Raw genomic sequence first — 27,714 nt, 5'->3', positions numbered from 1 at the left:
TTCATTTTAAGCAGCAAAAGTGAGGTGCATGTCTGTGTACGTGTGTATGGAGCCCTTGGGTGCAGTCACTATAGCAACCAGGCTCACACCTGCCTGCTTAACGAGCTCTCTCTCTCACTCTGCCAAGATTCATCTTAAACACTTCTCTTTCAACTGCTGCTGTGTCCACAGTGTTAAAGCCATCATTTTACCCTCAAAACGTCGCCATCGTTGTTCTTTTTCCAACATCTTGTCTTTCAAAGCTCAGAGATGTAAACTTTTTAAACTGTGTGGGTCCAAGTGGAGGGATCACATTTTAGTCATTCAGTGATTCAAAGAATATGACCTTTTAATATTCTTTCAGATGTTTTCTGACTCTAAATGTTCTTTTCTCATTTCTTAGGTTTTTCTAATTTACAATTAAAACATTTTCAGCTTTTTTCCAACTTCTTCTTCTGTGTAACCTTCAGCTTTTAGCAGTTCAGCACTGTTGTTTTCAGGTTAAATTCAGGTTGTTTTTTTTTTATTTTTATCTCATTCAAAATTTTTAACTCAAAATTCAGCAATTAATTCATTTCAGTCCATACATTCAGATTCAAGCATTCACACTGCAGTTTCTTCAGAAAATGCACTTTCTAGTTAGTGTGAATGCTTGAAAAGCATTCACAGTATTGTTCTTCTAATCTTTATTATTATTATATTTTATTATTTTTCCGTACGTTTTTTGAAAGCCTACTCCTTCAAAACCGTTCAACTTAGAAAAACCATTCAAACATCGTTAGATTCCTATTCTTTTGGACAACATTGCTTCTATTTTTCTCATTTTTAACATTTATATTTTTAATTTTATTCAACTTTTTTCAACAAAAATTTATAATGTATTTCAATGGGGAGACCCTTCAAATTCTCATTCAACTTACTCATTTTTAAACTCTTACTACTTCCACATACATTGACATAGAGCCACCATTCAAACTTTAAAACGAAGACAAGACATTCAACTATTCAACTTGTATTTATCTTTTCAATATCTATTATACTTTTTCTTCAGTTCCAGTTTAAGTTTCATGATGTTTTTTCACCCGTTTCAGAGTTTATAATGGGTGTGTATGGGACGGAATGTTGGGGCTAGAGTGAGGCAGCTCAACTGCTAGAGTGAGAGGAGCAAAAAAATTAATCTTAAAATCTTTTTTAAAACTGCTGCTGTGTCCGCAGCGTTTGCTCTACAGGTATGATTTTACCCTCAAAACGTAGCCATGGCTGTCCTCTTTCATCCAATGTGTTTACTATTGTCCTAGGTGTTATGGTTCTTTCGTAAATGTCACCAATGCACAGCCTCCTCCCTCCAACTCTTCCATAGACTCTAATGTTAAAATGGCTCAGAAGGTTCGTTTGAAAATCAGAAGAGCATGGTGTCTTTCCACTGTCACCACGTCCATATAATAAACTCCACAGGCATGAAAACTGAGAATTCAGTAGACTAGACATTGCTGTCACTCACGGTGAAAGAATTTTGTCAATACGACTTTTACTTTTCATTTGGGAACAATTTGTTTCGGCCTGACTTTTCTGTTCATTTTAAGCAGCAAAAGTGAGGCGCATGTCTGTGTACGTGTGTATGGAGCCATTGGGTGCGGTCACTATAGCAACCAGGCTCACACCTGCCTGCTTAACGAGCTCTGCCTGCCACTGTACCAAGATTCATCTTAAGCACTTCTCTTTCAACTGCTGCTGTGTCCACAGTGTTACAGCCATCATTTTACCCTCAAATTGTCGCCATTATTGTTCTCTTTCCAACACCGTATCTTTCAAAGCTCAGGCATTTAAACTTTTTAAACTGTGTGGATCAAAGTGGAGGGATCACATTTGAGTCATTCAGTGATTCAAAGAATATGACCTTTTAATATTCATTCAGATGTTTTCTGACTCTAAATGTTCTTTTCTCATTTCTTAGGGTTTTCTAATTTACATTTAAAACATTTTCAGTTTTTTTCCAACTCCTTCTTCTGTGTAACCTTCAGCTTTTAGCAGTTCAGCACCTTTGTTTTCAGGTTAAATTGGTTTTTTTTTTTGGTTTTTTTTAATCTCATTCAATATTTGTAACTCAAAATTCAGCAATTAATTCAATTCAGTGCATACATTCAGATTCAAGCATTCACACTGCAGTTTCTTCAGAAAATGCACTTTCTAGTTATATTTTATTATTTTTCCGTACGTTTTTTGAAAGCCTACTCCTTCAAAACCGTTCAACTTAGAAAAACCATTCAAACATCGTTAGATTCCTATTATTTTGGACAACATTGCTTCTATTTTTCTCATTTTTAACATTTATATTTTTAATTTTATTCAACTTTATTCAACAAAAATTTCCCATGTATTTCAATGGGGAGACCCTTCAAATTCTCATTCAACTTACTCATTTTTAAACTCTTACTACTTCCACATACATTGACATAGAGCCACCATTCAAACTTTAAAACGAAGACAAGACATTCAACTATTCAACTTGTATTTATCTTTTCAATATCTATTATACTTTTTCTTCAGTTCCAGTTTAAGTTTCATGATGTTTTTTCACCCGTTTCAAAATTTATAATGGGTGTGTATGGGACGGAATGTTGGGGCTAGAGTGAGACAGCTCAACTGCTAGAGTGAGAGGAGCAAAAAAATTAATCTTAAAATCTTTTTTAAAACTGCTGCTGTGTCCACAGCGTTTGCTCTACAGGTATGATTTTACCCTCAAAACGTAGCCATGGCTGTCCTCTTTCATCCAATGTGTTTACTATTGTACTAGGTGTTATGGTTCTTTCATAAATGTCACCAATGCACAGCCTCCTCCCTCCAACTCTTCCATAGACTCTAATGTTAAAATGGCTCAGAAGGTTTGTTTGAAAATCAGAAGAGCATGGTGTCTTTCCACTGTCACCACATCCATATAATAAACTCCACAGGCATGAAAACTGAGAATTCAGTAGACTAGACATTGCTGTCACTCACGGTGAAAGAATTTTGTCAATACGACTTTTACTTTTCATTTGGGAGCGATTTGTTTCGGCCTGACTTTTCTGTTCATTTTAAGCAGCAAAAGTGAGGTGCATGTCTGTGTACGTGTGTATGGAGCCCTTGGGTGCAGTCACTATAGCAACCAGGCTCACACCTGCCTGCTTAACGAGCTCTGTCTCTCACTCTGCCAAGATTAAATCAAAAATGTGTGTTACATCTAAGCAGTTGTAGTAAGATTAACTTTTTCAATAGGTACAATAAGACAGGTTTGACAGGCTTTTGCCACAGATTAACAGTATGTCAGTAGTTAATATAGGCTAACTGAATAGAGACCTGAATTATTGCCCTGTTAAATTCAAGTTGATTGTGTATTGGTGGACTTGTCTTCTCCACACAGGTTTTTCATACCTCGGCAGTTTTAGTCAGTTGATGACTTTAAAATAATCTTTTCTGACTGGATAATTAAAGCTCACAGCATCTACCTGTCTGTAGTGTATTTTCCCACATTTTAAATAATCGAATCTCATTTAATGTCTCTGTTTTTAGTCTGTATAGTTTATCTCCCCACGAATACGCTCAAAGTAGTCTTAAAATAAAATCCATAAAACAGTTCAAGATGACATACTTTTTATTTGCTAATTTAATGCCAGTTGCCCTCTTTCCTGAGTATAAGCGAATGAGTGACATAAAGAGAAAAAGTACCAATTTGTATGCTGGTGAGTCTTGTGTATTTTTTTCTCTGTCTCTCTATGACAGAGAAATATATATGCTCATTATTGATGTTCAAACTGATGCTCAAATTTCCAAGCACCACCTGAACGCCTCATCAGTCTTTAACTAATCACTGCACCAACTGCCGTCATTCCGCTTTGCTCTCTGCTGTGGTAAGTACAATACACTCAGTACAGCACTGTTTTAATTTTATGATGGTAAAAATACATGTTTGACATTTAAACTCACATATCAAGTCTTTTTAAAGTTCAACAGAGTTCAAAGAATAAAGAAAGCAAAAAAAGAACCTTTGCTACCATTTATATAGGTTTATGACTTTTGCTGTTAGCAGCAGTGCTAACGCTAGCTTCAATGCTAATGCTAGCTATAGTGCTAACACTAGCCTTAGCAGTTGTTAACTGACAAAAAGAATATTCTTGTGATATTCCTGTGATATTTATTGGCGGTCAGTGAGACAAAAGTAACAAATGAGATTTATTATTGCCATTGTGGCTCAGTTTTAACAGTAAGAGTACTTCATGACTTTTGCTGTTAGTAGCAGGAATGCTAACGCTAGCTTCAATGCTAACGCTAGCTTCAATGCTAATGCTAGCTATAGTGCTAACACTAGCCTTAGCAGTTGTTAACTGACAAAAAGAATATTCCTGTGATATTCCTGTGATATTTATTGGCGGTCAGTGAGACAAAAGTAACAAATGAGATTTATTATTGCCATTGTGCCTCAGTTTTAACAGTAAGAGTACTTCATGACTTTTGCTGTTAGTAGCAGTGCTAATGCTAGCTTCGATGCTAATGCTAGCATCAATGCTAACGCTAGCTATAGTGCCAACACTAGCCTTAGCAGTTTTTAACTGACAAAAAGAATATTCCTGTGATATTCCTGTGATATTTATTGGCGGTCAGTGAGACAAAAGTAACAAATGAGCTTTATTATTGCCATTGTGCCTCAGTTTTAACAGTAAGAGTGCTAGTTCTACCAGCAGTGCTAACACTAACTGAAGTTAGTGTTAGCACTTAGCGATGCTAAGGGTAGTAACAGTCTAACAGTAGCCTTATATAAGTACTTAAATAAATACTTCAGTTAATTAGTTTGAATTATAAAATGGCTGCTGTATCAGCTGGTGTGCTATATTACTCTATAATTACCCTGCTGACTATAAGTTCAGTGTATCATGTCGTGTGGGCTTTGTTTTTTTGTTAGTCTGATAAAACTGTACAGACAACTAACATGTTATTTCTTGTCTTACACTTTCAGGAACTTGACTCACATCTGTGCTTTGCCTGGTAGGTGTGCACATACTGTTAGAGAAGTACACCAAAATTTTAAAAAAATAATCTGACTAATATAAGCTTTAAAGTGATGGGTTCAAACTTTGTGCTAGACCTTTTAAACACATTTTTATAATAAAGACACATAAGTTCAGCTTAACAATTGGGCTAAAATATTTTTTTCGTACATTTTTGCACATTACATGTGATTAGTTAACAATTCACTCAGTCATATTTGTATTTAAAAATATTATTGCTGAATTTAATTAAATATTTATTCTTTTAAAAAGTGCCAAATTGTGCAACTTTTTGCACATGGCAGCCGACAACAGTTTAGCTTGAGTATTTGTTTTGTCCTTTTTCAGTAGTCACAATTAGTTCATACAATTACCATGTGATATAATTTTATTAAAAAATTTTTTTTCTTGTTTTTTGTTCACAGTGTGCAGAAGAAGAACAAGGACCAGATCTCCAGTCTTCTATCTCACATCCCAACCCCCCAACCCCTCTATCTTCTGTCCTACTCCACCTGTTGTCTCTGCCTTCTTTCCATCTGTATTTCACCCTGTGGTTTGTGAGAAATTTTGCCAAACCAAGAATCTTATTGCGGTTTGATTTAAAGCCGTGTCTCTCCTGCTCTGTCTGTTCTCTCTGCTAAATTTTCTCTCTACCTGTTTTTCACTCTTTGGCTTGCTGCTGAAAAATGCACAAGCCAATAAAACAATAAAGAGTGCATATTTTGCCTCAACCTGAGAACAAACTGAACAAACAAAGAAAACTCTGCGGTTTGATTTAAAGCCGTGTCTCTCCTGCTCTGTCTGTTCTCTCTGCTAAATTTTCTCTCTACCTGTTTTTCACTCTTGGCTTGCTGCTGAAAAACGCCAAGCCATTAAAGCAATAAAGAGTGCATATTGCCTCTACCTGAGAACAAACTGAACAAATAAAGAAAACTCTAATTCACGGTTTGATTGTGATTTCCCAGCCGTGTTTCTCCTGCTCTGTCTGTTCTCTCTTCTAAATTTTCTCTCTAGCTGTTTTTCACTTTGCGCTTGCTGCTAAGTTGTGCCAAGCCAATAAAGAGAGTGCATATTATTCTCTTGACTGACAAACTGTCAAACAAACAAAGACATCTGTTTCTGAGAAATAAAAACTGAAATATAAAGACAAAGAAAACATCTCCTGCTCTGTGCCACTCTTATTTTATAAACATATTTTCTAAAGACTAAGAGAAACACTTGTGTAAAAATGCCAAGGAAGCAGAAAAAGTCACAAGCTGCAAAACAACGCTGGAAGAAGTTCCATGAGTTTTATGAAGTACCAACATGTGAACAAGCTGAGTGTGATTTTCCTCAGAGCTCTGCAGAAGACTTTGTGTCTGCAAAGACCAATGCTGATGGTGTCAAACAGGCAGGTCAACATGTTCCTGCACATGTACAACAGGTATCCTATGCAGATGCTGTAAAGATTGGATTGCAGCATGAATTTAATGATCATCAGGTAAACCATAGAGACCAACCTGAGGTGTCAAGTGCCCCACAGGTGGGTTATGCTGATATTGTAAAAAGAGGCCGTCACAGTGATGTGGCAGGACCATCTCATGCAGAAAGAGTGAACTTTGAAAACCAGCCCTCTGTTACACATATCTGTGCATCTCACAGCCAGGCTCATCCCAAATATGGAGACTCCAGAAACAAGCAGTGCACATGTAACTCACTCACATTTCTTGCTTTCCTTCATGAGAATGATAACATGACTACAGCTGACCTTAATCTGGTCTTGGATAAAGGTGATGTGATGTACAAAGAGGCCAAGAAAAGATTTCCTAAAAATATTCATTTGGCAACCGATGAGCTGCCAGACAAAGTTGATGCTCGCTGGTCTATGTATGATGTCGACATGACACAGCCTTCCCGGTATGGGACATTTGAAGAACCTCCAGAGGAGGCAGTAGATACCTTTCTCAGCTTAGAAGCAGGACTGAGCTGCCTGTTGTCAGATGTGCAGTATGCCTTATTGATTATGAGTGGATTGTGTATCGCAGTGTTCCGATCCACATCAGGCAAATATGGTTTCTTTGATCCACACTCCAGAACACCCAGTGGTCTTCCTCTACTACTACAGTCACGTAATCGTGGTACAGCAGTGATGCTGAAATTCACTCTCCTCAGTGACATGATTAAGAGGATCCAAGATTCTTATGAAATGATGGAGATATCACCCTCTTGTAACTATGAACTGAAGCCTGTGCAGTTCTACAGTATGAGCACAGTCAACCTGAGTGATACTATCACAGACACAGTCTGCAGACCAACAGCTGCCACTGCTGTGGCATCTACTCACTCTGATACAACTGTTGATGAAGCAAACTCCTCTACTCCAAGGAGAAACACAACGACTGATCTGACTGAGAACATCTTTTGTCAAATGTCCATTTGTACGCCACCGGTGAAACAAAAAGAAGTCCACGTGACTCAGTTCACATCATATGAAGATCAGAATGAACCTCCTAATATACCAACTGAAGAACTATGCAGTGAATTAAGTTTCCTTCCATCAAGGGATGCTTTTTTATGTCAATCAAATGCTGCAATAACAAATGTTGCTTCCTGTGATCTTTCTGATATAGTTTTACAAAAACTGAAAAAAGTTAATAAACAACAAAGGCAAAAAATGAGAAGAAGATTAATGGCATCAGAGAAACCCAGAAATCAGAGAAAAGAAAACCAAAAAAGGAAAGAACGACAAAAGTATGCTTCAAACAAAGAGTACAAAGAAAAGAAAAAGTCTTGCACAAGCGAGGCATATAAAAACAATCCTGAAGTCAGACAGAAAAAACAACAGTATATTAGAAGACGTTACTGTGAAAATGATGAATTCAGACAGAAACAACAGCAATATATTAGAAGACGTTACTGTGAAAATGATGAATTCAGAAAGAAACAAAAACAATATGTTAAAAAACGTTTTTCTGAGAATGCTACAGTTAGAAAGAAACAACAACAATATATTAAAAGACGTTACTGTGAGAACGATGAATTTAGAAAGAAACAACAACAATATATTAAAAGACGCTACTGTGACAATGCTGAATTTAGACAAAAACAAAAAAGCTATATCACTAAAAGGTATCAAGAAAACCCTGAATTCAGAGAGAGACAGAGATCTCGAGTGACTCAGCGTTATGCACGTGATAACGCATTCAGAGTAAGACACAGACAACTAATGAAACAACTAATGCGAGACAGGTATCAAAGTAATCTTGCATTCAGGATTATGCACAACATGAGATGTGCAATGAAAATAAAAAGGAAATACAGATGGGTGAACAGACAAACCCAAGAGAGTGACAACAGTGTGATCAACGAGGCCATATCTGTGTTCAAATCACAAATCAAAGCTGGACCATCATGCCCATGTACTGTATGCTTCAAGGCTTCATTTCCAAACCAAGTGCGACCCTGCACAAGGTCAAAGTATGTCAAAAACCCACATGTGGTTACAACATGTTTGACTGGAAGATTTGTTCATGTTTGTGATGAAAACTGCAGAAATGAGCAGTGCAATGTTCCCGATGAGAGAAAAAGAGAGTGGATTTGTCACACCTGCCACGATCATCTTAAAAATGGATCCATGCCAGCGCTTGCTGTTGCCAATAAACTGGATCTTGCTGATACTCCACCTGAACTGTCTGATCTCAACATACTGGAGAGACATCTCATAGCCAAGTGCATACCATTTGCAAAGATTATTCCTCTTCCCAAAGGCAGACAAAGAGCAATTAGAGGAAATGTGGTCTGTGTCCCATCAGAGGTACAGGAAACTGTTGAAGCATTGCCTCGATTGAGAATTAATTCTCAGGTCTTGAGAGTAAAATTGAAGAGACGCTTGTCTTACAAAGGTCATCAGCTGTTTCAGACTGTAAGCTGGTCTAAACTTGTGCAAGCACTGCATAAACTCAAGCAGATTCACCCACAGTATAAGGATGTGAGCATCAGAGATGATGCTGAGCTGTGTGATCCAACACTTCCTGATGAAGATGATGATGATGATGATGATGAAAACATGAATGAGGACGATTATGATGAGGCTGATTTAATGGAAATTGACAGCTGTGAGAAAAATGCACTGAGTGAAGCACAAAATATAAATGAACAGGACATTGACATGTTACCCTGTGATGGTGAACAATCGCATGAACAGATGAGAGATGATTCAGAGCAAGCAGATGGACTGACTAATGGTGGGTTTGCACTCGAGTCCTGTTTGCAGCCCCCTGATGTGGCTGAGGAGATATTATGTTTCAGTGAAGGAATCTACTCTGTTGCTCCTGCAGAGAGAAACAATCCAATAAGTTTTTTCAAAACACCTAAACTGGAGGCCATGGCCTTCCCTGTGCAGTTTCCTACAGGCCAAAACACACTTGATGAAAGAAGGCTGATCAAAGTATCCCCCAGTGGGTATTTCAAATCAAGACTTTTCTGCATTGATGATCGTTTTGCCAAAGACACAAACTATTTATTCTTTGCACAGTTTGTGACTGAAATACACTTGGCTACATCCAGCATGACAGTACAGTTAAGGAAGGCAAAGCCTCTGACCAGAGATGGTAGAAAAATAACCTCAGGCATGTTACAAGATAAACATGAGGTGGAGAAACTGGTGCGAAATAAAGATGCAGTGAGATTCATGCAGCCTCTGAGAGGAACCCCAGCCTATTGGGAGAAAACAACAAGAGATCTTTTTGCCATGATCAGACAGTTGGGAACTCCCACGTTCTTTTGCACATTTTCAGCTGCTGAAATGCGCTGGCCTGAAGTGATCGAGGCAATAACAAGGCAGCAAGGTGAACAAGTGAATTTTGAAGGACTCGACTGGTCAGCAAAGTGTGACATCCTGAGAAGCAATCCTGTCACAACAATGCGCATGTTTGACAAGAGAGTTGAAGCATTATTCAGAGATTTACTCTTATCTCCTGCAGAGCCACTTGGCAAAGTCATTGACTACTTTTACAGAGTTGAGTTTCAGCACAGAGGAAGCCCACACATACACTGCCTCCTGTGGGTAGAAGGTGCTCCTGTGTTTGAGGAGGATGATGAGCAAACTGTTCTTGATTTTATAAACAAATACATCACAGCTCAGCTGCCTGATCCACATAAACAACCTGAACTGTACAAAAAAGTAACAGAAGTGCAAAAACACAGTAAGAACCACACAAAGACGTGCTTTAGGAGTTTAAGCTCCGGGTGCCGTTTTGGTTTTCCCAAACCACCCTGCAATGAGACAATGATCACAAGACCCAGTGAGGATGATGCACTGGAAGTAGAAACGGCAAAGAACAAGCTCAGACCACTGAACCAGCTGCTGAATGAACCTGAAACTGCTTCCATGAGTTTAGAGCAGCTCTTGGAAAGATGCAAGTTGACACATGCAGAATATGAGAGATACCTGAATAAAATGAACATGAGGAGTACGATCATACTAAAGCGTGATCCAAAAGACTCTTGGATAAACGGCTATAATCCACATCTGCTTGAAGCCTGGAACAGTAATATCGACATAAGCTTTGTTTTAGATGCTTTTGGTGCTGCAAATTATTTAATGAAATATATATCAAAAAAAGAGGGCGGGCTATCTGAGTACCTGAAAACTGTCATTGAGAACTCCCATAAGGACAGTGTAAATGAGTGCGATGAAATGAGAGCCGTCATGCAGGCATATTCAAAGAAGCGAGAGATCAGTGCACAGGAGTGTGTTGCTCGTGCATGTGGTCTTCACATGAAGCAATGCTCACGTGCTGTAATATTCATTCCAACTGATGATAATCCTGTGAAAATGAGTCGTCCCCTGTCAGTTCTGGACAACACAACACCTGAGTCTTCCAATGTTTGGATGACATCTTTGAATGACAAATACAAAGCCAGACCTGAAACACCAGAGTATGAGGAGATGTGCATGGCAGACTTTGCTGCTACTTGCAGGATTGTCTATGGCCAACAGAAAAAAGGTAAAGATGTTTTGCCCCTTCTCAATGAGATGGGGTTTGTGCAAAGGCGCAAAAACAATAAGCCTGCTATCATCAGATTTCACCGCTGCTCACAAGAAAAACATCCAGAGCAATATTACGGAAGACTGCTTAAACTGTACCTTCCTCATCGTTCAGACCACGAACTGAAAACACCATCGTTGCCAACCTATCAGGCTTTCTATGGTGCTGGCTGTGTACAGCTACCAGGTACTGACCATCTTGAGTACGTGCAACACATTGTCAAAAGAAACAGAGAAAAATATGAGAAAAACAGTGAGGAGATCGAGAGCGCTGTTGAGGAATATGAGCAGAACAGAGGTGTGACTGACGAATGGTGTAATCTGGCACCTGAATCAGATCTCGTAAGGTTGCCACTTGTCGAACAAGAAAGAGAGCGAGACAATGAAAATGAACAGGAAGATGTGCCCGACTACAGCCGTCAGGCTGATGCTTCAACAGAAGTCAGAGCCATCAGGGAACCCCCTGCTATTGATCCCACATTGTTACGTCAGATGTTTCAAAATCTGAATAAGAAGCAAGCCTGCATATTTTATGCAGTTAGAGACTGGTGCATTAAAAGAGTCTGTGCTCTAAATCCAGAGCAGTTTTTCTTTTATATTAATGGTGGTGCTGGAACAGGAAAATCACATCTTATCAAATGCATCTACTCAGAAGCATCTAAGATACTGAGCAAAGTGCCCAGATATGCAGACGATGTTGACATATCAAAACCCACCGTCCTGTTAACTGCTTTCACTGGGACTGCAGCTTTTAACATTTCTGGAACAACACTGCATTCTCTTCTCAAGCTGCCTAGAAGCTTAAAACCTCCCATTCAGGGACTTGGCAATCAGCTGGATGAAGTCAGATCAGAACTTTTGAATGCTGAAATAATCGTCATTGACGAAGTGTCTATGGTGTCAAGACATCTGTTTGCATATGTAGATGCAAGACTCAAACAGATCAAAGGGACTCGGAGACCCTTTGGAGGCATGTCAGTCATTGCTGTCGGAGACTTCTATCAGCTACCCCCAGTGCGACAGTCTAAACCTCTCTGTGTGCACGACCCGTCTGAGATCGACCTGTGGCGGGAGCATTTTCAGATGATCACTCTGACTGAGATTATGCGTCAGAAAGATGATGTTGTCTTTGCTGAGATGCTGAACAGAATTCGTGTAAAAGGAAAGTTGGATGAGCTTTGCGAAGCAGATAGAAATTTGTTGTTACAGGCCATAACTGAACCAGCCCATTGTCCGACTGATGCATTGCACATTTTTGCAACTAATAAAGAAGTGGATGCACACAACTCTTCAACACTGGCTCTGCTCCACACTCATATCATTGACATCCATGCAGATGATTATAGAAAAGATCCTAGAACTGGCAGAATGGCACTTCAAGACAGACCATTGAAAGGAGGTAAAAACGAGTTACCAGACACACTGAAAGTTGCAGAAGGAGCTCGTGTCATGCTCACCAGAAACATTGACATACAAAATGGTTTGGTTAATGGAGCTTTTGGAATACTACTTAGAGTAGTTCACTCTGAAAACGACCAACACATCATCAAGCTTGGACTTAAAATGGATAATGAGACATCTGGAAAGAATAACCGCACACCAGCAGACGATATGGTGTACATTGAGAGAGCAGAGGAGAATCTGAAGCAGAAAGGAGTGGTACGAAGACAGTTCCCAGTGAAGCTGGCCTTTGCATGTACAATACATAAGGTACAGGGTATGACAACTACATCAGCTGTTGTCTCTCTTAAGAGCATTTTTGAGCCCGGCATGGCCTACGTAGCTGTCAGTAGAGTGACGTCTCTCAGTGGACTGTATCTTCTTGATATGGAGGAGAAAAAAATATTCACCAACCCAGAAATCACTGCAGCGCTTGAGAACATGAGACAAGCCAACCTTGATGACATGATGCCTCTTCTACACGTGAGGCAAACACTGAGCAGGTCAGAGGTTTTCACCATTGTTCATCATAATACAGAGGGACTGCCAGCTCACATTAATGACATCAAAAGTCACCATGAATTGTGTCTAGCAGATGTTTTGTGCCTAACAGAAACACACCTGCGGGGCTCTTTTGTCGCAGAGAGTCTCCACTTGGAAAATTACAATTTGTTCAAACGCAACAGACACCTGTCCTACACAAACTTTCCCCAGATGGCAAACAGAAGTGGTGGTGGAGTTGCTGTTTATGTGAAAAGTGACATTCAAGTGCATGAAAAACAGTACATCCATAATGTAACTGACCTTGAATTTCTGGCTTTAAAGGTTGAAGCACCAGTCAGTGCTCTGATTGCAGTTGTATACAGACCTCCAGACTACACTCTGAGGCCATTCCTGAAAAACCTGGTAAGCCTATTAGACTCATTGGAGATCATGGACTGTCATCCCATCATAGTTTGTGGTGATTTTAATGAGAATGTTTTATCCAGTGCAAACAAACTAATCCTGGAGCTGTTTGAGTCTAGGGGATACGCACAGGTCATCACTGCCCCTACCACAGAGAAGAACACACTGCTTGACCTAATTTTCATTTCTCAGTCAGATCGATGTCTCCATTCTGGAGTCATGAAGACATACCATAGTTACCATGACCCAGTATACTGTGTATTGTCCTGTGATGATTCATGATCTAGATCTTTGAATACAGTAAGTAATATCTATATTTTTGAATGACTTAAGAAAGTAGAGCGATATTTAAAAGTTGACGCTCTGCATTGCAGTATAATGGTTGAATTGTTTACATAAAATACAATTACATGAATTAAGTAATGATATCAGTAAAAGATGACAATTTTATTTATTACAGAAAATCTAAAATTCACTAACAGTAACCTATAAATGTCAGAAAAATCAAATATAGCAGTTTGAAACGAACAGTGTAGGCATATCCTCTCTGCAGCCAGGCTTCAACATCCTGCCAGGCTGCCCCAGTCTCACTGTGGCTGGGAGGGAGGGAGGGTGGACCAGAGGATTGCCTACACAACACATAAATGTTCAACAGCTTCTTCATTGTTTCTGAGAGAACAATAATGACTAAAGGTTGCTTTTTAAAAAAACAAACAAACAAACAAACCTAATTACAGCAATAATGACAGTTAAGCCACTTTATGTGTGCCTCTATTTTGAAATAATATTTACAAAAATATTATTATTTTGGTTTGTTATAAACTTTAAACTTTTTCAAAAGTACACAATTATATTTTTGGACAAATTTTTCTATGAAACATAAATTTTTATGAGCTTTTATCATGTTTCTGGCCAGTGCAATCATCAGGGTGGGTCTGGGTTGATAACTGCACATTTCTGGCCAGAAATGTTTCAGCAGTGTTACATATGTAGTGCATATGTTACACTTGCTTTCTGTTACCAGCTGATACCCTACATTTGTATAGACATTTGATGGTGTGAGGTTGGGGAGTTGAGTGGGAGGGGGGGGGGGGGGGGGGGTACGGTGGGAGTCGAGGGGGGGGGTTTCCTTTCCTGTTAGGTTTCCTTTGTTTTTCTTTTTTTTTCTTTTTAAGAGAGACACAGTCCTCCTGTGTCTTCTCCAAGCTTCACATGTAAAATCCAACAATGTGAAGCACATAGCAGCCAGAAACTGTAATGCCACAGATCAGAGAAACTTCATCATCACCATCTTCATCGCCATACGATCAGAGCGTGAGACTTCACATCTGGAGCACAGGAGAGATTCTGTGATAAGTCTTCCTTCTAGCTTGTCCCACAAGCAGTCGGTGAGATTTACTAACAACAAAAAGGGTTAATGACATTATTTCCATGAAAACATGTATTCATTCCTTGTGAAGTGTTTAAATTGTGTTTTCACTTGACCTTAGGAGTGTTAGAGTGTATTGTAATGTCTGTACTCAGGTGTTTCCCTCTGTGATCCATCCCCTTCAGAGCTGAGACACTCAGGACTGAACAGACTGCACAGTTTCTGTGACTGAGCCTCCAAAACACCTTCTTTGAAACCACTCATGATAGAAGGGCTTCATATTTGCAGCAGCACTACTACAGGTATTCAGTTTATTACAGGATGTGTTTGTTTCCTAGGACCAGCTCTGAGTGCACACTACCTAACATATACACCTTTCTGTTTATTACAAACCAACTACTCTGGATCATACGGCCAGTTGGCAGGAATGTTGCTGCAGGAAAACATCCCTGGAGATCACCATCATTGTCAGACTGACTGTGCCTCCTCTGTGCAGTGTCAAGATCCTCCCTAAATGAGTGTGTAAGTTAACATTTTCATTATTTTATTCCCTTTGACAAGACAAGTATCACTGATATTTACATTTACAACTACATATTCCTGTTTTCTGCTCTTCTTTTAAAGTCCTCAGCTATCCTGCTTCTGTGCTGCTTGCCACACATCAAACACTGGCCGGATGACAGGGAGGATCCACTCTGAAGTCACTGGACATGATGAGGATCATATGGGACTTCATAGTTTCACAGAAACATTGTGCTCTGTGATTACAGGTTTTAAATGGACATAATGACTGCCTCTCTCTGATCAACAGGCTAAAGGATTGTTGTCATTGTTAGTGCTCTGTACAATGTATGCTTATTTAGTATTTCATCACAGAGCAAACCTTTTTTTCTTTAACATATTTTTATTTTTTTATTTGTGGGGATAGGTTAATTGATTAATCCAAATTGTCACTAGGTGTGAATGTGCGAGTGAATGTGAGTGTGAATGGTTGTCTGTCCCTGTGTGTTGGCCCTGTGACAGACTGGCGACCTGTCCAGGGTGTACCCCGCCTTTCGCCCTATGACAGCTGGGATAGGCTCCAGCGCCCCCCGCGACCCTGGAAAGGATAAGCGGAAGCGAATGGATGGATGGATGGATATTTTTATTTTGTTCTAATGTTGAATTAACTGTGGGGATTTTTTTTAAGTGGGCACTCGGGATGTCATATGACCAGAAATGTGGTAACTGGAATTCAACAGTATGGAAGAAAAAATCTGCTAAGAACAAAACACACACAAAACCCCCCAAGAAAATTCAAATTCATTCCATGTAATCCAATCTAAAACATTTTAAACTGCTGAACAGCAACACAAACAGCGTTAAAAAACAGTGTTAACAGAATGATTATGATGATTTTGTACCAAAGTTTCAGGTCACATGGCACACCTAGTGTGTAGTGTGGGGTATCAGCTGGTAAGTATAGGTTTTTTTTTTCATATTTGTGTCCTTAGAGTTCAGATAGATAAAGCCTTGTGTATAATAATTAGTCATAACCACAACTCAAAGTCAGGGACTAACTAATTTTGGGACTTTGTGTCTGAGCCCAGGTTAAAACAATGTGTAAAAAAGCATTTAGTGGCATGGCTGAACAATGCTGTATTGATACTTATTTATCCATGTTCACAAAAAGGACTAATGTGTTTATTTGATTATTTGCATGTGTTAAACTGTGTCACCACCTTACGCTTTCATTTGACTTTACTCAAAAATCTCTATACAGTTCTCTTTTACCACTGTGTGGACTCTGTTTACATTAAAACATAAAGAAGAATGAGTAATAAAAAGATGTGTAGACAGATTAAGTAGACCGATAGAAACAGCTGTTCAGCCATGTTCTAAGAAACCAACACAATTTAAAGGTTCAGGATTGTGGTTTTAAAAGTTGAATTTTCATTTATTTCATATCTTGCTTATTATTTTTTATTTAGTTATTTAATTTAGTTATTTTTATTTATTCTACTAGTCCTTTTCAGAAAGAAGCTGTAAAATATGACTTAAGATTTTTATGTTATTTTCTATGACATACAAAACAAATTGATGTATGTAATACTATTAAACATGATATACACATGTGTATATGTCTGAAAAACATTATGCTGTATATTAAAGTTTGTATTTTCTCCAGAATTTTTGTTCATCTTTTAAGTTCATTTCAATTAGAAGAATTTGAACTTTTAATATTCATTCAGAGGTTTTCTGACTCTAAATTTTCTTTTGTCATTACTCATCTTTTTATTATTTACATTTTAAACATGTTTAGCTTTTTTCCAACTTCTTCTGTGTGAACATCAGCTTTCAAAAGTTCTGCACTTTTGTTTTCAGGTGAAAATTTCTGTATTTTCCAGCTCATTCGGAATTTTTAACTTAACATTCAGCAATTAATTCATTTCAGTGCATACATTCAGATTCAAGCATTCACACTGCAGTTTCTTCAGAAAATGCACTTTCTAGTTATTATATTTTCTTATTCCGTACGTTTTTTGAAAGCCTACTCCTTCAAAACCGTTCAACTTAGAAAAACCATTCAAACACCATTAGATTCCTATTATTTTGGACATGACTGCTTCTACTTTTCTCATTTTTAACATTTATATTTTTAATTTTATTCAACTTTATTCAACAAAAATTTCCCATGTATTTCAATGGGGAGACCCTTCAAATTCTCATTCAACTTACTCATTTTTAAACTCTTACTACTTCCACATACATTGACATAGAGCCACCATTCAAACTTTAAAACGAAGACAAGACATTCAACTATTCAACTTGTATTTATCTTTTCAATATCTATTATACTTTTTCTTCAGTTCCAGTTTAAGTTTCATGATGTTTTTTCACCCGTTTCAAAATTTATAATGGGTGTGTATGGGACGGAATGTTGGGGCTAGAGTGAGGCAGCTCAACTGCTAGAGTGAGAGGAGCAAAAAAATTAATCTTAAAATCTTTTTTAAAACTGCTGCTGTGTCCGCAGCGTTTGCTCTACAGGTATGATTTTACCCTCAAAACGTAGCCATGGCTGTCCTCTTTCATCCAATGTGTTTACTATTGTACTAGGTGTTATGGTTCTTTCATAAATGTCACCAATGCACAGCCTCCTCCCTCCAACTCTTCCATAGACTCTAATGTTAAAATGGCTCAGAAGGTTCGTTTGAAAATCAGAAGAGCATGGTGTCTTTCCACTGTCACCACGTCCATATAATAAGCTCCACAGGTATGAAAACTGAGAATTAGGTAGACTAGACATTGCTGTCGCTCACTGTGAAAGAATTTTGTCAATACGACTTTTACTTTTCATTTGGGAGCGATTTGTTTCGGCCTGACTTTTCTGTTCATTTTAAGCAGCAAAAGTGAGGTGCATGTCTGTGTGCGTGTGTATGGAGCCATTGGGTGCGGTCACTATAGCAACCAGGCTCACACCTGCCTGCTTAACGAGCTCTCTCTCTCACTCTGCCAAGATTCATCTTAAACACTTCTCTTTCAACTGCTGCTGTGTCCACAGTGTTACAGCCATCATTTTACCCTCAAAACGTTGTTCTCTTTCCAACATCTTGTCTTTCAAAGCTCAGAGATGTAAACTTTTTAAACTGTGTGGATCCAAGTGGAGGGATCACATTTTAGTCATTCAGTGATTCAAAGAATATGACCTTTTAATATTCATTCAGATGTTTTCTGACTCTAAATGTTCCTTTCTCATTTCTTAGGGTTTTCTAATTTACAATTAAAACATTTTCAGCTTTTTTCCAACTTCTTCTGTCTAACCTTCAGCTTTTAGCAGTTCAGCACTTTTGTTTTCAGGTTAAATTCGGACTTTTTTTTTTTATCTCATTCAAAATTTTTAACTCAAAATTCAGCAATTAATTCATTTCAGTCCATACATTCAGATTCAAGCATTCACACTGCAGTTTCTTCAGAAAATGCACTTTCTAGTTATATTTTATTATTTTTCCGTACGTTTTTTGAAAGCCTACTCCTTCAAAACCGTTCAACTTAGAAAAACCATTCAAACACCGTTAGATTCCTATTCTTTTGGACAACACTGCTTCTATTTTTCATATTTTTAACATTTATATTTTTAATTTTATTCAACTTTATTCAACAAAAATTTATAATGTATTTCAATGGGGAGACCCTTCAAATCCTCATTCAACTTACTCATTTTTAAACTCTTACTACTTCCACATACATTGACATAGAGCCACCATTCAAACTTTAAAACGAAGACAAGACATTCAACTATTCAACTTGTATTTATCTTTTCAATATCTATTATACTTTTTCTTCAGTTCCAGTTTAAGTTTCATGATGTTTTTTCACCCGTTTCAGAGTTTATAATGGGTGTGTATGGGACGGAATGTTGCCGCTAGAGTGAGAGAGCTCAACTGCTAGAGTGAGAGGAGCAAAAAAATTAATCTTAAAATATTTTTTAAAACTGCTGCTGTGTCCACAGCGTTTGCTCTACAGGTATGATTTTACCCTCAAAACGTAGCCATCGCTGTCCTCTTTCATCCAATGTGTTTACTATTGTCCTAGGTGTTATGGTTCTTTCGTAAATGTCACCAATGCACAGCCTCCTCCCTCCAACTCTTCCATAGACTCTAATGTTAAAATGGCTCAGAAGGTTCGTTTGAAAATCAGAAGAGCATGGTGTCTTTCCACTGTCACCACGTCCATATAATAAACTCCACAGGCATGAAAACTGAGAATTCAGTAGACTAGACATTGCTGTCACTCACGGTGAAAGAATTTCGTCAATACGACTTTTACTTTTCATTTGGGAACGATTTGTTTCGGCCTGACTTTTCTGTTCATTTTAAGCAGCAAAAGTGAGGCGCATGTCTGTGTACGTGTGTATGGAGCCATTGGGTGCGGTCACTATAGCAACCAGGCTCACACCTGCCTGCTTAACGAGCTCTCTCTCTCTCTCTGCCAAGATTCATCTTAAACACTTCTCTTTCAACTGCTGCTGTGTCCACAGTGTTACAGCCATCATTTTACCCTCAAAACGTCGCCATCGTTGTTCTCTTTCCAACACCGTGTCTTTCAAAGCTCAGACTTTTAAATTTTTTAAACTGTGTGGATCCAAGCAGAGGGATCACATTTTAGTCATTCAGTGATTCAAAGAATATGAACTTTTAATATTCATTCAGATGTTTTCTGACTCTAAATGTTCTCTTCTCATTTCTTAGGGTTTTCTAATTTACAATTAAAACATTTTCAGCTTTTTTCCAACTTCTTCTTCTGTGTAACCTTCAGCTTTTAGCAGTTCAGCACTTTTGTTTTCAGGTTAAATTCGTTTTTTTTTTTTAATCTCATTCAAAATTTTTAACTTAAATTCAGTAATTATTTCATTTCAGTGCATACATTCAGATTCAAGCATTCACACTGCAGTTTCTTCAGAAAATGCACTTTCTAGTTATTATTATATTTTATTTTTCCGTACGTTTTTTGAAAGCCTACTCCTTCAAAACCATTCAACTTAGAAAAACCATTCAAACATCGTTAGATTCCTATTCTTTTGGACAACATTGCTTCTATTTTTCTCATTTTTAACATTTATATTTTTAATTTTATTCAACTTTATTCAACAAAAATTTATAATGTATTTCAATGGGGAGACCCTTCAAATCCTCATTCAACTTACTCATTTTTAAACTCTTACTACTTCCACATACATTGACATAGAGCCACCATTCAAACTTTAAAACGAAGACAAGACATTCAACTATTCAACTTGTATTTATCTTTTCAATATCTATTATACTTTTTCTTCAGTTCCAGTTTAAGTTTCATGATGTTTTTTCACCCGTTTCAGAGTTTATAATGGGTGTGTATGGGACGGAATGTTGGGGCTAGAGTGAGACAGCTCAACTGCTAGAGTGAGAGGAGCAAAAAAATTAATCTTAAAATCTTTTTTAAAACTGCTGCTGTGTCCGCAGCGTTTGCTCTACAGGTATGATTTTACCCTCAAAACGTAGCCATGGCTGTCCTCTTTCATCCAATGTGTTTACTATTGTACTAGGTGTTATGGTTCTTTCATAAATGTCACCAATGCACAGCCTCCTCCCTCCAACTCTTCCATAGACTCTAATGTTAAAATGGCTCAGAAGGTTCGTTTGAAAATCAGAAGAGCATGGTGTCTTTCTACTGTCACCACGTCCATATAATAAGCTCCACAGGCATGAAAACTGAGAATTAGGTAGACTAGACATTGCTGTCGCTCACGGTGAAAGAATTTTGTCAATACGACTTTTACTTTTCATTTGGGAGCGATTTGTTTCGGCCTGACTTTTCTGTTCATTTTAAGCAGCAAAAGTGAGGCGCATGTCTGTGTACGTGTGTATGGAGCCTTTGGGTGCGGTCACTATAGCAACCAGGCTCACACCTGCCTGCTTAACGAGCTCTGCCTGCCACTCTGCCAAAATTCATCTTAAACACTTCTCTTTCAACTGCTGCTGTGTCCACAGTGTTAAAGCCATCATTTTACCCTCAAAACGTCGCCATCGTTGTTCTCTTTCCAACACCGTGTCTTTTAAAGCTCACACTTTTAAATTTTTTAAACTGTGTGGATCAAAGTGGAGGGATCACATTTTAGTCATTCAGTGATTCAAAGAATATGAACTTTTAATATTCATTCAGATGTTTTCTGACTCTAAATGTTCTTTTCTCATTTCTTAGGTTTTTCTAATTTACAATTAAAACATTTTCAGCTTTTTTCCAACTTCTTCTTCTGTGTAACCTTCAGCTTTTAGCAGTTCAGCACTTTTGTTTTCAGGTTAAATTCGGGTTTTTTTTTTTTGTTTTTTTTAATCTCATTCAAAATTTTTAACTTAAATTCAGTAATTATTTCATTTCAATGCATACATTCAGATTCAAGCATTCACACTGCAGTTTCTTCAGAAAATGCACTTTCTAGTTTATTCTGTATTCCGTACGTTTTTTGAAAGCCTACTCCTTCAAAACCGTTCAACTTAGAAAAACCATTCAAACATCGTTAGATTCCTATTATTTTGGACAACATTGCTTCTATTTTTCTCATTTTTAACATTTATATTTTTAATTTTATTCAACTTTATTCAACAAAAATTTCCCATGTATTTCAATGGGGAGACCCTTCAAATTCTCATTCAACTTACTCATTTTTAAACTCTTACTACTTCAACATACGTTGACATAGAGCCACCATTCAAACTTTAAAACGAAGACAAGACATTCAACTATTCAACTTGTATTTATCTTTTCAATATCTATTATACTTTTTCTTCAGTTCCAGTTTAAGTTTCATGATGTTTTTTCACCCGTTTCAGAGTTTATAATGGGTGTGTATGGGACGGAATGTTGGGGCTAGAGTGAGGCAGCTCAACTGCTAGAGTGAGAGGAGCAAAAAAATTAATCTTAAAATCTTTTTTAAAACTGCTGCTGTGTCCGCAGCGTTTGCTCTACAGGTATGATTTTACCCTCAAAACGTAGCCATCGTTGTCCTCTTTCATCCAATGTGTTTACTATTGTCCTAGGTGTTATGGTTCTTTCATAAATGTCACCAATGCACAGCCTCCTCCCTCCAACTCTTCCATAGACTCTAATGTTAAAATGGCTCAGAAGGTTCGTTTGAAAATCAGAAGAGCATGGTGTCTTTCCACTGTCACCACGTCCATATAATAAACTCCACAGGCATGAAAACTGAGAATTCAGTAGACTAGAAGCTGCTGTCGCTCACGGTGAAAGAATTTTGTCAATACGACTTTTACTTTTCATTTGGGAACGATTTGTTTCGGCCTGACTTTTCTGTTCATTTTAAGCAGCAAAAGTGAGGCGCATGTCTGTGTACGTGTGTATGGAGCCATTGGGTGCGGTCACTATAGCAACCAGGCTCACACCTGCCTGCTTAACGAGCTCTGCCTGCCACTGTACCAAGATTCATCTTAAGCACTTCTCTTTCAACTGTTGCTGTGTCCACAGTGTTACAGCCATCATTTTACCCTCAAATTGTCGCCATTATTGTTCTCTTTCCAACACCGTATCTTTCAAAGCTCAGGCATTTAAACTTTTTAAACTGTGTGGATCAAAGTGGAGGGATCACATTTGAGTCATTCAGTGATTCAAAGAATATGACCTTTTAATATTCATTCAGATGTTTTCTGACTCTAAATGTTCTTTTCTCATTTCTTAGGTTTTTCTAATTTACATTTAAAACATTTTCAGTTTTTTTCCAACTCCTTCTTCTGTGTAACCTTCAGCTTTTAGCAGTTCAGCACCTTTGTTTTCAGGTTAAATTCGTTGTTTTTTTTTGTTTTTTTTTAATCTCATTCAATATTTTTAACTCAAAATTCAGCAATTAATTCATTTCAGTGCATACATTCAGATTCAAGCATTCACACTGCAGTTTCTTCAGAAAATGCACTTTCTAGTTTAAATTACATTTCAATTCCAGCTGGCAGCTGTTGGAGTCAAACTGTTAAATGTTGTCATTGTTACTTAAATTTGTAAGTCTTAGTTCAAGCAGCAGGATCAAAGACATTCCTTTGTTTCCTCCGCAACCAGTCTGCTGGTGGGGGACATCCCCAATGTGAATCATAGTTCACATTTTATTATGGGGACATCCTATCTGAAGGTTCTGTTTTCTTGGTTAATAAGCTTCCTGCTTTTATTACCCTTTTGGTGAGCAGGATGTCACACAAACGCACCTCCAAACACAAATACACACACACATTCAAGCACATGCATATACACACACATACATAAGGAGGTCTGGTTTCTTCGCCAGTTTTCAAGGAGGGTTAAGGATGGTTTCTCCACTGAAAGGAGGTTTTTCCTCCGCCGCTGAGGGCATTGAGCGTTTGGTTTCTCCACCAATATGTAAGGAGGCCAGAGCTCTCACTGGTGCCTATTTTGTGTGTGAACGAGATGAAATACATTGCAAAGTATTCAGTGGGCAGCACGTAGTATGTAGATCATTGAAGGAAGAAAGTAATGAGTTTGTGCACAAAGCAGATGAAACAGTGAGTGTGAATGTGTCTGACGTCACTGTGTGTGTGAGCCACAGAGAGGAGTGAAAGACAAAGTCAAACATCCAAACTCAGCCTGCAGTTCTGTTCTGTGATTCTACATTTGACTATCCGTTGAGTTTGGTGTGCACTTCTGCTTTGTTCAGATGCATTTAGATACATCACCTCCACTCTCCTGTCTTTCCTTCTCTACCATTGCCTCCTAACTGGGGATGGGTACCGGTATCCGGTGCCATTATGGCACCAGTTCTGACATAAACGGTAGTAACCAGACCAAAAAGCAGCGCACATTTCAGTGCTTTTTTTCCTGAGATGTCATACACTTTGGATTCTAGCCAATCATTTTACGTTTCCGAGGATAGTAGGCGGGTCCAGGTACGTACGTTCTTTTAGAGCAGAGCTACAGATTAAAAATGCCCAAGGCGAAGCGGTCAAAAGTCTGGCTGTACTTCACAGCAAAAGATGTAAACTCAGCAGCAACAAGTGCTTTAAGCTGATACTGTGATACTGTCAAAGGAGGTAACACCTCAAATCTGATGAATCAGGGTGGCTGTAGCTCAGGAGGTAGAGCTGGTCACCTACTGATCGGACGGTTGATGGTTCGATCCCAGGCTCCTCCAGTCTGCGTGTCAAATATCCTTGGGCAAGATACTAATCCCAACTGGCTCATTCTGATATTTTCCTTTAAAATTTGATGGTATAATTCATCTGAGTTTACACTTTATCTGCATAAATACAGAAAAACAGACCCAAACACCAGAAACCATCAGCAGAGAAAATCAGAGTTTTTCTCTGCTCTCTTTGCCACAGCCCATCCCAGCAGCAGCTGAAGCAGCTGACTGTCACAACACTGAATAACACTTTAGGAGGAATTTCAGAGGTCAGTAAAGCTCCAGTTTCAACATCAGTTAATTAATCATAGTTCATCACAAATGTTAACCTGGCTGGCACACATGTTATTGTTAGCCATTTAAATATTAGCAGTTAGCTGAGGCCACAAGAAGAAGAGGCCCTAGAAGAACAATGGATGATAAGATGAGATTTTCAAGACTAGGCAGAGACGTGTTTTCCTTTACTGTCTCTTACAGAGGAGGGAGCAGATACCAGACGAGGTCACGGAGGTACGGGGAGGATTCGCAGCAGACAGCAAGACTGCCACGTCCATGCGAGAGAGCCATGGCTACGATAATCTCTGTTTTTGTCTCACTATATAATGTTGTACAGCCCATGTGAGGGTTATCCTCTCTGTGGACCAGATGCTTGATTTCACACAGAGGTCCACCAACTGAATTTGATCAGTTATGGAACGATTTACCTCGACAGGCTCCTTCACTCGCTGCTTTTAAACCTCCTTTAAAACACACTTTTACTCCCTGACCTTTGACCCAGTGTGACATGTTGACTCACTACCTCAGACAGCTTAAAAATAGTCTTTTTGTTTTTTGGTGCTGCCTAAAAGAACCGTAAAATATCTGCCCTATATACAGTTATGTTCATATATTTTTGTACTACATCAGGAAACTCAAAAACATAGTTTGTAATATTTTAATCCTTATTTTTAAAACAGTTTTTGTCATTTTTCTTCTCCATTGCATCAAAAATCATTATTTACACTGAATAAATGAGTCAGCAGCTCTCTTACATTGTTGCTGCAGGTTCATTACTGAAGTCTGGAGGTTTATCATTGGACCAGTCACTCCTCACAGACACACAGCTGGATGCTGCAGATCCTGCTTCATCCTCTTCCTCCATCTTCTTGATGTCAGGGTGGAGTTAGTCTGAGAGGCAAACACACACACTCAGAGGTGCTGTTGTACTGGAAGCATCACACTGATGGGTTTCTAAAGTTCTCATTGATCATTTCATGGAGTTTCTGTGGTAAACACTGTCCTGTGACGTATGTGTTATGGTGAGGGTCATGAGGGCTAACCAGCCCCACTCCTTACTCCTCATGTTTCAACCTGAAGCACAATAACAGCCTAAACCTAACCAGGAGGCTGTAACCTCAAAGGGACTTCATGGTTAGAAATAAAGGTTCAGTGAAATGAAGCAGATCATAAAAACATGAGTTCCAACTTTAAAAGAAGCATCCACACGATGACGGCACAGCAGAGGAGCACTTTCTCTAACACACTGATTCAATTCCACTGACACAAGGACACACATAGGAAGACACACACACACAAGCCTTTATAAGAAACAACACAATCATCTGCGCTTGACTTGTCAATCCAAGTCCTTAGCCCATGAGCCCGCGGTATCACACCACAGATATTCCCTTACTTTGAAAAAATAAAGCCAGTTTTCAGAACAGACCAGGGCCCTATTTCAGGAAGCCGGTTTAGTGCAAACTCTGAGTAAGTAAACCCTGAGTTAACGAAAACTCTGGGTTTTCGGTTTCACAAAGCGAGTTTAGATTAATTCTGAGTGAGTTACTATGACGACACACTCCGTGAAGCTAACCTGCCCCCTAGCAGGTTTACTTCAACTAACCCTGACCTTCTCCGCCTCTTTGTCAGAAACCTGACTGTAGGAAGTGTCAGACATGGCGTGCCCCTTCCTTGAAGAGCCAGTAGATGTTGAAGCCCAAATTCTCCGCAGAGCTCTCCGCCGGGAGAGAGTGATTAGAGCGCTTTTGGACATTTTATCATTTCCTGATGATTTCCTGTGTGAACGTTACCGTTTTTCAGCACAATCTATAATTTATTTGAATAACATCCTCAGGCCATATATTGCTCATGTGACACATCGCGGACATCCTCTCAGTTCTGTGCATATTATTTGTATCGCACTTCGGTTTTTTGCAAACGGGAGCTTTCTGTATAATATTGGTGATGCTGAGCACGTTTCCAAGGCTACCGTCTGTCGGGCAGTCAGGAATGTTACAGTTGCACTGAAACGTCTCCTGTACTCGTTTGTGGTGTTCCCCGGTCATAGACCCACAAGATTTATCAAAGAGGGATGCCACAAAATTGCAGGTAGCAGGATGAACAAAACTTAATTCATGATGTGGTGATACTTGAACTACTACTTAAATTTTACATTTATGTTCAGGGTTCCCAGGCGTGATTGGCTGTATAGATGGCACTCACATTCCAATCATTGCTCCTTCAGTAAATGAAGGAGACTATGTGAACAGGAAGTCTTTCCACAGCATTAATGTACAGGTACATAGCTCCCTGTAGCATTTCAAACTAACAAATTATTTCATCATAGTAATGGATGCTAATTTGTGTTCTCTGCACTGTGAAGATCATATGTGATGCTGCCAACATTATCACAAATGTGGAAGCCAACTGCTCAGCCTCTGTGAGTGGTGGTGGTGGAGGACCCCCACCTGTTTTTCGGGCCTCCGCTTTTTTTCTGTTGGCTATAACGGGTCACATTTGAGCATACAGAGTAAGCAAATATGTACTTGTAATGTGCTCAGATAATTTCAATAAGTGCTTACAGAGGGGAAATTAATGTAGCCTCTAACTGCAATTGATTTACATCGGACAAACAGACCAAGCACTATGGCTCATAATACAATTACACCTCACCTGTTTGGACTATATTTTTATATTTCATTTTTACTTGCTGCCAGGAACGTTTGGGGCCTGTTGGGTTGCACCTGCGCTCACATCACGTCACAAAATCAAATGTATGAAATAAAAAATAAAATAAAATATAATAAAATAACGTGTTAAATGGGTGGAAATCCCTAGATCAATGTTTAAATTAACACTCACGCATTGACTCTGTCGGCTATGTTTTGCCATGCATGCTCTCTTTCTTTTGCAGCTGAGCCTGTGTTACTTTTTTTCCGCAAAATTTGCATGTTATCGGCATATGCTGCCATCAGAATTTCGGCCTCAAGCGCTGTAAGATGCATTGACCGCGCCTTCTTTCCCTCCGTCTCCATGGTGACTCGCTTAATCTGTGCTC

General features: G+C 38.7%; 2 protein-coding genes across 7 annotated transcripts in view; one reads left to right on the top strand and one right to left on the bottom strand.

Moving 5' to 3' along the window:
- The window catches only part of LOC146710504 (NACHT, LRR and PYD domains-containing protein 12-like), a 71,429-nt gene that overhangs the window by 41,337 nt on the left and 2,378 nt on the right, over positions 1-27,714 (bottom strand). For all 3 annotated transcript variants that reach the window (XM_085453079.1, XM_085453081.1, XM_085453080.1), the window contains exon 2: positions 25,430-25,565. In XM_085453079.1, the coding sequence (XP_085309205.1) occupies positions 25,430-25,539 (110 nt within the window). In that variant the 5' untranslated portion in view covers positions 25,540-25,565. The remainder of the gene's footprint in view (positions 1-25,429; positions 25,566-27,714) is intronic.
- On the top strand, positions 3,082-16,672 carry LOC146710505 (uncharacterized). Of its 4 annotated transcripts, XR_014919944.1 has the most exons (6): positions 3,082-3,866; positions 4,970-4,998; positions 5,426-13,374; positions 14,929-15,045; positions 15,162-15,265; positions 15,368-16,672. XR_014919944.1 is itself a non-coding variant. In XM_085453077.1 (4 exons), the coding sequence occupies exons 3-4, from the start codon at positions 6,229-6,231 to the stop codon at positions 14,932-14,934; spliced, it is 7,152 nt and encodes a 2,383-aa protein (XP_085309203.1). In that variant the 5' UTR covers positions 3,082-3,866; positions 4,970-4,998; positions 5,426-6,228; the 3' UTR covers positions 14,935-15,053. The 4 variants fall into 4 exon arrangements, 3 of the variants coding, with proteins under 3 accessions (XP_085309203.1, XP_085309201.1, XP_085309204.1); XM_085453077.1 differs by lacking the exons at positions 15,162-15,265; positions 15,368-16,672 and having other exon boundaries at positions 14,929-15,053; XM_085453075.1 differs by lacking the exons at positions 14,929-15,045; positions 15,162-15,265; positions 15,368-16,672 and having other exon boundaries at positions 3,082-3,698; positions 3,791-3,866; positions 5,426-14,067.

This window comes from Copadichromis virginalis, linkage group LG4, assembly GCF_057382275.1.
Source record: "Copadichromis virginalis isolate Kocher_CV1m ecotype Utaka linkage group LG4, C_Virginalis_male_GT1.1, whole genome shotgun sequence".
In the NCBI taxonomy this organism is placed as follows: Eukaryota; Metazoa; Chordata; class Actinopteri; order Cichliformes; family Cichlidae; genus Copadichromis; species Copadichromis virginalis.
Note: the sequence above shows the minus strand (reverse complement) of the source record. Positions and strands in the feature narration are given on the sequence as shown.

Bases quoted from the DNA above. Each gene is read 5' to 3' on its own strand.
- LOC146710505 (XM_085453075.1), top strand. From the start codon at position 6,229: ATGCCAAGGAAGCAGAAAAAGTCACAAGCTGCAAAACAACGCTGGAAG.